This window comes from Hydra vulgaris, chromosome 10 (genome assembly GCF_038396675.1).
Source record: "Hydra vulgaris chromosome 10, alternate assembly HydraT2T_AEP".
Taxonomy (NCBI): Eukaryota; Metazoa; Cnidaria; class Hydrozoa; order Anthoathecata; family Hydridae; genus Hydra; species Hydra vulgaris.
This window is the reverse complement of record NC_088929.1, coordinates 10705001-10715000: the sequence shown is the minus strand read 5'-3', so window position 1 is coordinate 10715000 and position 10000 is coordinate 10705001. Positions and strand designations below refer to the sequence as shown.

At 26.0% G+C, this 10000-nt stretch overlaps 1 protein-coding gene across 1 annotated transcript in view; it reads right to left on the bottom strand.

Annotated features, from left to right (window-relative positions):
- The window catches only part of LOC100198004 (pre-mRNA-processing-splicing factor 8), a 49178-nt gene that overhangs the window by 37420 nt on the left and 1758 nt on the right, over nucleotides 1-10000 (bottom strand). The window contains exons 3-4 of the mRNA XM_065807238.1: nucleotides 4847-5011; nucleotides 4452-4670 (exon numbers count right to left, since the gene is read on the bottom strand). Coding sequence (XP_065663310.1) covers nucleotides 4452-4670; nucleotides 4847-5011 — 384 coding nt within the window. The remainder of the gene's footprint in view (nucleotides 1-4451; nucleotides 4671-4846; nucleotides 5012-10000) is intronic.

Here is a 10000-nt window from a genome sequence, read left to right as displayed (position 1 = left end):
GCAATATTTATAGCAAAACTTTTATTATAGTATATATTTATAATAATTGTAGCAATATTTACAGCAAAAAAATAATAATATAGCAAAAAAGTTTTTTAGCTGTCAAAATAAAACTCAAAGGTTTTCTCATTTTTATAGATTTATTATGCACGATTGTTCCATATACTTCCTGCACACTCAAAATATGCTCAAGACGTTTACACTTACAAATGTTTCCACAACCCTATACAAATGGCAAAACTAAGAAGATCTTAGAACAACTAAACTAGGCAAAAACTATAGACTATAGACACTAGGGGATTATTTATATAGGGAGTCTTTATTGACTGTTGGCGAAGACTTTACAAATGTAAACACTGATTGGGAAGGTAGAGTCATCAAATATATAGAAGTAAAATTAGGAAAAAAACTCCATACAAATGAGTTGCCACTTAGGCATCTTGTAACCAACTTAGATAGTGAATTGGAATCTAACAATATATTGTCTGGTGTTATTGGGTCCATGCTTGATCTGGCTACAAATCTAGATATAAATCCAATATTTGAAACTATTAAAATTGGTAATCCATTCATTTCTCTTAATGATAAAATGATAAATGACTTTTCTGCAGATCAACCTTATGGGTATAAAGTTTTTTGTGCCATTAGAAGTGGTATTTTTTTGTTAAAATTTCATTTATTTCAAATTGGGCCTGTTTCACATTTAAGATGGTTAACTACTGCTAACAGAATATGTAGAATATGGATCTCTAAACATGGAATCAAAGTGAAGATTTAGAAAATTTAAGGTCTATCACTCAGTACATTGTGACTGTTTATTTTCCTTGTTGGTTTAAGATCAGAGTTGAACATTCTTGGATTGATGGTCCTAAGCATGTACTTAACCAGCTGCAGCAACTCAAATTTCCAAAAGAAGATATCATTAAAATAGTATCACCCTCTATTCAAAAGATCAGCTTGTTTCATTGAGTATACTACAAACATTCTCGTGTTCTATTACTAAAGAGGAGAGAAGTATACTACAAACATTCTCGTGTTCTAACACTAAAGAGGATAGAAATGTAGCTATTATCAAGATAAAAGATATTAGAGGTACTGGAAACGAAGATCTACAAAAAGGTGATTTTTCTCCTAGAATTCTTATTCTGAACTTTAATGCTGAAAAATTAGTAGAACTGATGTCATGGGAGCCACCAGTTTATGAACCAGCTACTCTCCAACTACCTCTCTATCAACTTCTGAAATCAATGTGCTTTTATTAAATCCTATGCAGGTGCCAATTTAACCATGTCATGGACGATCTGTTGAACATTATGTAAAGCAAGTTACATAAGCTTTAAGTAAAGTGCACACTCATGAAAAGAGAGAAGGTTTTGGCAGAACTCAAGAGGCAAGTAGAAAATTAATGCCTAAAAATAATAGTAAACAAGGGCTTGAAAATTTGACACAAATGTTTTTGTATTAAATTTATAATATTTGAAACAACTCGATTTTTTGTTTAAATATCTTCTAGCGTAATAAAAAAATTATAACGCAAAGTTAGGCTAAACTGTATTTAAAATATGTTGAAAAATATTTTATTCATAAATTAATCTCAATCTAATTTTAGTTTTAAATTAATATGCATATTAAAATTTAAATTTAAAAATATTAATTTTAAATTTTATACGAGTTTATAAAGAAAATATATTCATATCAAAATTAATTTTAATCAACATTTATATCCCAACTAATATTTATCAGATAATGTAAAAAAGCTTATTAATGTTCAGGTTTTTTTGAGAAACCAGGTCGAAATTTTAGTGAAATATAAAAATTCAAATTACCTAAGCAAAAAAATATTTTAAAGCCATATTTGGATTCTCCATAAAATTTTGCAACTTTTAGTAACTCCCTAATTTTTTTCTTAAAAAAAATTTAAAATCGACACACTCTAATAATTAAATTGGTTTGCTTTTTAAAATTATAGTTTCATTACCATTCAAAATCAAAACTTTTGATAAAGAGTTAACTCAATTATTTAGTTTTTTGGTTTAATAAAAAACCAACTTGCTTCTAGTTGATTTCTGCTTTACTTTTTTACTTAAAAATAGTTATATAACTTTGTTTAAAACCTTCTACAAGGAGTTTCTTCTAATAACTTTGTTTAATTGCATTTTTCTCGAATTGCATAAGCATCTTAAGGTTTTTTTAAAAAAAAGCTGCAGAATAAATTGTATAACTAAAATAAAAAAATAATTAAAAAAATAAAATTTTAGTACCAAAATCAATCAAAAAAGAGAAACAGCTCAAAAAACTATAATTAAAAAAAAATGTCAAAAATATAAGGTATATATATAATTCAGCATTTTGCTGACCACCATGTGTTTTTACAAATGATAGGATATGCTTTGGAATATATTCAACCAGATGCATACACATTTCGTTTGGAATTTTGTTTAAATTTTTTTTTTCCATTCTCACTTGATAATTTCTTGTTCATCTATGACTAAATATTTCCAATGGGCTTAAAATATGGTGATTATGCTGGCCAAGGTAGAATATGTTAGCCTTTAAAACCTCTCTTTCACCAAGTTGCCAGTATGTACCATTGCACCGCCATGTTTATTAAATTATTTAGCAGTAGGTAAAAGCTTATTTTCCAAGGTCTTTTTGTAACTATACGGGGTAATTCTTTCTTTATAAATATTTTAAAATCCTATTACCTTATGAGAAATACATCTATATATACTAATCGAGCTGCCACCGCCTCAAACTCTTGGCAATTGTTGTTATATTTCTCTGAGGATAATTTTTTAACGATAATTTTTGAATTCGATTAACCACCTCAAAATTTGATTCATCACTAAAAAACCTTACACCAATTTTGTACTGACCATTGAAGTTGTTCCTTGCACCACTTATATCTTTTAATCCTATGTCACCCTTAAAAGTAATTTTTTGGCAGTAACATTAACAATCAATACCATTTTTATCTAGAGACCTTTTAACTGCGCTAAAACTAACACTAATGTAACAGGCCTTATTACTAAACTTGGCTGACTGTTTTTGAAAGTTAATTTTGAACTTTAGTGCTATTTTTGCAAAGACTGACTATTTGCCATTTGATATCTTATGATCCATCATTCTTATGACTTTCTGACCATTTTTATGCTTCATGTGTGGAAAGAACTTAACAATTGAAACATCTCTTAAAATACTAGTTGGAAATTGATTTTTTTTCTTCTGAATTTAATTGTATTTTATATTGATCAAAATAATTACAAATTTTCAGGATCTCTCATAATGAATTTAATAGTTTTTAAGTTCCTACTAACTAACTTTATAGTAACGATATATTTTTAAATAAGTAATCAATGGAGTTGCTTTGATTTACCATTAAATTACTTTAAAAGGATAACATTCTCAAAGCATCTATTAACCCATAGTTAAGTCGTTGAAACAAACTATATGTATGGTCAAAAAGAAAAATGTTTGCACCCCTTTCATGTAGAAATGCTCCTTCATCTAAAACATAGATACCAATCTCTAACACTTTTATTTGTTTAGTTGAAAAAATAATTAAAGGAAGTTCACAAATTGTTATATTGGATTTCTATAAGATCATCTTGGAAAAGATGATTTTGTTCAGGTGCTAGCACATGCACCTAATTAACCATAAGTAAAATTAGTATAACCAATTTAACTTAAATAGTTTTTTGTTAGATTTCTTCCTCTGTAAAGTACAAAAAATTATTTTTTGAGTTTATCTCAATCACGGGAAAAAAATAAAATATTTTTCTGAACAACCATGACATAACACCCTTGGATACCCAACACTGTATTTTACAAATTTTATCCAGGTCAACCATTATTTAGTCTATTTTGATTATACTATTGGGAATTAATCTTTGAGATCTATTTTTTAATTATAAGGTTGAGAGGAAGAAATTAAGATGTTTTGCACAATTTCATTATCTCTTAACCTTCTGATTAGCTCCCTGAAACGCAGTTGGTCATCTGCCTTAGAAATATAAATTATTGAAATTAAGCAAAACTAATTATTATTTATTATACTTTGAATTATCATTTTTATTTTATATTATATTTTGATATAATTAACTAAATTTTGATATAATTAACTAAATTTTGATATAATTAACTAAATTTTGATATAAAATAACTAAACAATTAGATGTACAAGCATAATTAATTTTTACACAAATGTCAAATTATGTAACAGGTCAAGTTTTGTTTTTAATGTATGGAATGCTTTATTTATAACTTACAATTTTATTTATATCAAAAACAGACTAAAAAAAAATATTTTTGCTGCATTGTGCTTTTGCTCTCACCTATCCTGATTTCAGTAAGACATCATCAGAGATGTTTTGTTTTGCCCTAAACCAGCAGTAAAAAATACAGATATATATATAATCTCATATAAATTAGCTTTATATATTTATACTTACTTTGAATCTGTTGCAAGTGGTTTATGCTCATAAAACCATGAATGTACTTCTTTATCTTCTTCTGGATCGAGATCAATTTGAACAGCTTCTAATGGCTCAACATCAAGAATGTTGTCAGCATAATCAAGTGGAGGTTCTTCATCATCAAAAGGAGGAAATCTCATTCTTTTAAAATGGTGGCGATCGCGCTTCTCTCTTCGCATCATAATCCACATGGTTCTATATTAAACACATTTTATTATTCTTTGCTTTTATTAAAATATCTCAATAAAAAATAATTAAATACTTTAACTTTTTTTTCTTCCACAAACAAAAAATACAAAAAACATTTGTTTCCTGAAATAAAAAACTATAGGCTAACTAATATAATGAATAAAAACAATAGCACCACATACCCCCATTGTGCAATGTAAATTGGCTCAACAACCCACGGAATTTCATCAATGAAAGTTATAGCACCTGTTATATGATATAAAACTTTAACATCTCGAATTTGCTCCCAAGGCATTGGCATATTTTCTAACATTTTTAATACAGCATGAGGCATGTATTTCAGAGCACTAGAAAAAATTTATTTTCATAAAATTACTAAATATTGAATGTATTTTGAAATAAGATCAGTTTTATACAATAAAAAAAAGTACAATAACGAATATAAAAATAAACAATAAAAACCTTGACATAAAAAAAACACTTGTATTCCTTATAAAAAATATAATTTTTATTTTTGTGCATAAGATTAATTTTATATCAAGCGATGTGCTCAGTGAAAATCATTTAATTTCTTTTTTGGAGGTATAAGTGTTTTTTTAAATTTCAATGTTCCTGATTATTTAGTTAAACCCAAACTTATGGAGAAATTTAAAGTTTTTTAGTCTGCAATAATTAAGATTAATTTAATTATTGTAAAAAACATGTGTGACCACATTTGTGAAATAATCTAATTTTTTGATTAAAAAAAATATATAGTTAGGTAATTTTTTTTATTTAAAAAAACTTTAAAAAAATATGATTTTGATAGCCAAAATCCTAAAGTTAACTTTAAAAGAATGTAAAATGGTTTTGCAATACTTCTTAAAGAAATAACCATTTCTTTTTTATCTGCAAACTAAACCATTACATAAAAATCTTAGGATGTTACAAAAGTCTCATCGTGATTTAAAGGTGTAAAATTTTTATTAAAAACAGTTCAATATTTAAAAAAACAAAAATAACGAACTTAGATTTTTAAAAAATTTTTTGTTTTCATTAATGTTTAAAAGTTTTAAACATGGTTTAAAATTAAATTTAATTACAACACAACTAAAATACGCTAACAACACAATTCAACTTTTAATTAACTTTTAGCATAAATATAATTCCTTAACTTCACATACATATAATTACATACTTATGTATAAAATATAAGTAAACATCATTGATAAAGTTCACCACAAAATGTAATGCACAGCTAACAAAAATGACAAATTTTTTACATTTCTATTTGCTTTTATTTAATAATATTGAACTTTATTAATATTGGAATTTATAACTTATGGATTTTTTAGCTTGAGCACTTTAGTTGAAGGCAACCATACCAGTCAAACGGTATGGGACTATGTCTGGGTATGACACTGATTGAAACTCTTAAAATTTTTAAATGTTAAAAATGCAACTTTAACATTTAAAAATTTTAACAGTACTTGTCAACCAAAATTGCTTGAAGTAATAAGTACAAATTAAGAATCTTGAAGCAATCTTAACGATTAGACAAAAAAACTACTAAGATAAAAAATTGATACTCAGACTAATATAAAACAGTAAAAACTGTTCTATAAAATAGCTATAAGAAGCGTTCAATAAAAATTTGATTTTAATATAAACATAAATTATGTTTATTTTACTTCAACTAAATTTGATAATTTTCACTTTTCACACACATCTTTTGACAAAACCATTTACATAAATAATCTGATTAAATTTTATGGTCAAAAACAAATGTAATACAAGTGTAAATGTAATACAAATGTAATATACTTTTTGAAACATAACTAAAGATCCCTACAGCATTGTTACACAGACTTTCAAATTTGCTTTCTAGGGATCACTTACCTTTTAAAGACCTCACAAATAAAATGAGAGGGTCTTTACATATGTAAATAGTTATGTTTCAAAAAGCATGGAAAAATTGTATGTGATGGAGTAGGTGGAACTGGCAATAGAGTTATTAATAAACTGTCCCTTTAAAGACTAATTTCTAATCGGTCTTTAAAGATTTTGACACCAAATCTGTTAGTACAAATTAATGGTAGTACACACTAAGTACTTGTTAAATGATTTATAATGTTCCTGTTGTCAAAGGAACACACTTATTTTTTTTAAGAATCTTTTTTTTTATTATAAAATTCTTTAATAACCCTTATATATTGTCCTAAGTCTTTTAAAAAAACTGTTCAGCATTATTTTTGAAGATATCAACTGTTTTTGATTTTGAGCTATAACATTCTTTAATCGTGTAAACTTTTTTCAAAGTATCATATTTAAACAGTAATGAAGATCTTTAAATAGTTTATTTTGTCTCCTATAAATTATACTTTATTTGTACTCTTATACACTATAAAGTCTAGATCAAGGAGGAGGCAACCAACCATATCTTTCTTTTAGTGAAGTAATGATTTAAAATTGGTTACACCCCTAATAAAGTTCAGTAGGCAGGTTAGCGGGGCACTGGTTTTCTATAATACATTCAATCATTGAAAATTGAAAAATAGGGTTATTTAAAAATGCCATCATTTTTGGTGTAAACATGACAACTTTATGTTTGCATTTTTAGATAGCTGGATCTAATAGTATTATATGCTGTTGAAAAAAAAACACTTATTATAGAACTATCCAGAAAATAGTTATAGAAAAAATGACAACCTTTTGGCAAGTGAGAAAAAAATTATAAGGTTTTAAAGGATTCTATTTTGACCATTTGTAAATCAAGTGAGGCCTCTGTGTGGTGTTCACAAGCTTATAATTTCTAAACTGTTGCACTTGGAAATCCAAAATTTCAAATTTATCTGCAATAATGTACATAATAATATGCAAAAATCAGGAAGATCAGAGATGGTGTTCCACAAAATTTTTTTAAATTGGCTGAAACATAATGAACTGACCCACGTATCAGGCTTGACAGAAATGGCGTGCAATCGAGCGCTATTGCTGACCACGCATATGAGTTTATTTTTTGACAACTTGACCATGACTGTTTAGATGTTTAGACGATTTCAAAAATTTTAGAAATGCGCTGAAAAAAGAAATGCTAGTTAAACTAAGATAAAAATCAAAAAATGAAAAAAGAAAACAATTCCTTGCAAAAAAGAAAATATATATGCACCAAAATAAAACTCAAAAAACTCGAAGCAAAAATTAATTTTTGCTACGTTTTTAATTGCGTTTAAAATAAATTACTTCTCTTGAAACGTTTTTTTAAAGTTATGCACAACGCTTTTACACATTACTTCTAATGATTGTTTAATAAATGAACAAATTTTATTTAAATTACTAAATATATGTGTTATATATTATTTTTAAATTGTGTAAACATTTATTTTTTCCTAAAAGTTGTAATAAAAAAATAAATAAAAAAGAAGTTGTTCAAAAAAATATTGTAGTCTATTTAAAATAGTAATTTTTAATCATTTCATGCTTTGATTAGTTAGTCAAGTTAAAAAAAAGTTTCGATTCTTTGTAAAAATAGAAACAAAAAAATCTATGATATAATAAAAATAAAATAGTCTATATGATATTTTGTTGACTAGGACATATTTCTGTTAAATGATCAGATCTATGAATTATGAAAAGACAAAAAAAATTAAAATTATAAATTTTGCAGTATCATAAAATATAAATGTTTGTAGCAAAAAAAACCGCTTGTCCAAATTTGAATAAGATTTTAAATACACTATTTAGGTAAAATGAACATCAAAGTTAAATAATATGATCTGTTCCGATCATTTATTGGCAATTTTTCTTAATTATGTGCTCTTTTTTGGTAGGAATTCTAGCATTTTTTGTGAAAATTGATAGAAATATTGTATTTTGACAACTATATTTACTTAATATGTCAGAACCGATTAGAACTAGGATCTATAATGGGTTAAGGCACTTTTTCAAAAGATTTTAACTAAATTCATGTTAACGCCGATCAGCGAAAGTGATCTAAAGACTTCAAAATGGTGTTCTTTAGATTCTCTATTAGGGGTTGTAAAAAGGTTTTAAAAACTATATTAAAAAAAAAAGTTTATTTAAATATTAAAAAAATCTGAAGCAAAAAAAATTATAACTAAATATCTAAAGCCCTTGTTTAACCATAATACGCTGATAAAACTATGCTAATTTCAAATAAAAGAATTCGAATAATTTGTAAATCCCCTTAACTACACCGAGAAAGACATGGAAAAATAGTTTCAAACAAATTGTTAAACTTATCATTAAAAAAAATATATAACATTATTTGTTAATTTACACAAAATACATTTATTTTAAACAATCACTCTAATTACTTTCTTATTTTATTTCAAGCCATTGCATAAGATAAAAACTTCAGAAATCATCAATGATTCAGGCTTGGTTGGGAAGCGGGAGCGATTGCTCTCGAATACTGACCACGGAAATGATATTTAGTTGCGAAAAACTGGCCAGGTTTTTTAGTCGTTTTGAGAACATTTGAGTTTATGTATGTCCGTAAAACAAAAAATTTGTTTTACAGACATACATGAAAACATACATAAACTTGAATGTTCTCAAAACATCTTAGTGCGGAAGAATAAAAAGAATATTCGCAAACGAAAAACCCGCCAAATTTACAAACAAATTCTATTGGTTCAAAAAATACACTGTTTTGAAAGTTTAATATAAATTTTAGATTTTATTAGTATACTCTTATTTTTTTATTTATTATTACATTTATAAAACTAATTACTTAAATTAAATTTTTTAAATTTATTAATTTAAACAAAAAAACTAATTTATTAAATTAAACTTTATTAAACTAGTTTATCATATTAAATTTAAAACTTTAAACTATTATTATAAAATATTCTTAAAATTTTCACGGAATTATTTAAAAAATGGCTACGACATCAAAATTCATATACCATCAAAACTATTACTCCAGGCTAGCATTTACTTTATATACATTTTTGTATAAATAATCCCATGTTATTCAATGTAAAAGCAGGACAAAAAACTGAAACTTTTTAGCAAAACCCTTAGATTTTCTTTAATTTGCACACTATGCCTCAGAGAGGTAAGTAGCAAAAAAATTAGTGATTTAACATTAGGGGTTTTGAGGGTGAAGAATTTTATCTGACTAGCACATGCTGATGGATTTTTTTGTATGTTTTATAAAAACATTAAGAACTATTGGTTTAAGATTTCATTTTTATGCAAAGATTTTCTTCACTCTGCTCAGCAGGTCATTAACATGCTGATAGATACTGAGGCCAAACAGTTTAGTTTTTTTTTGCTAAATTGTAATTGCAACTTTTTATAAAAGTAGTTTTCTAATAAAATGATAACAT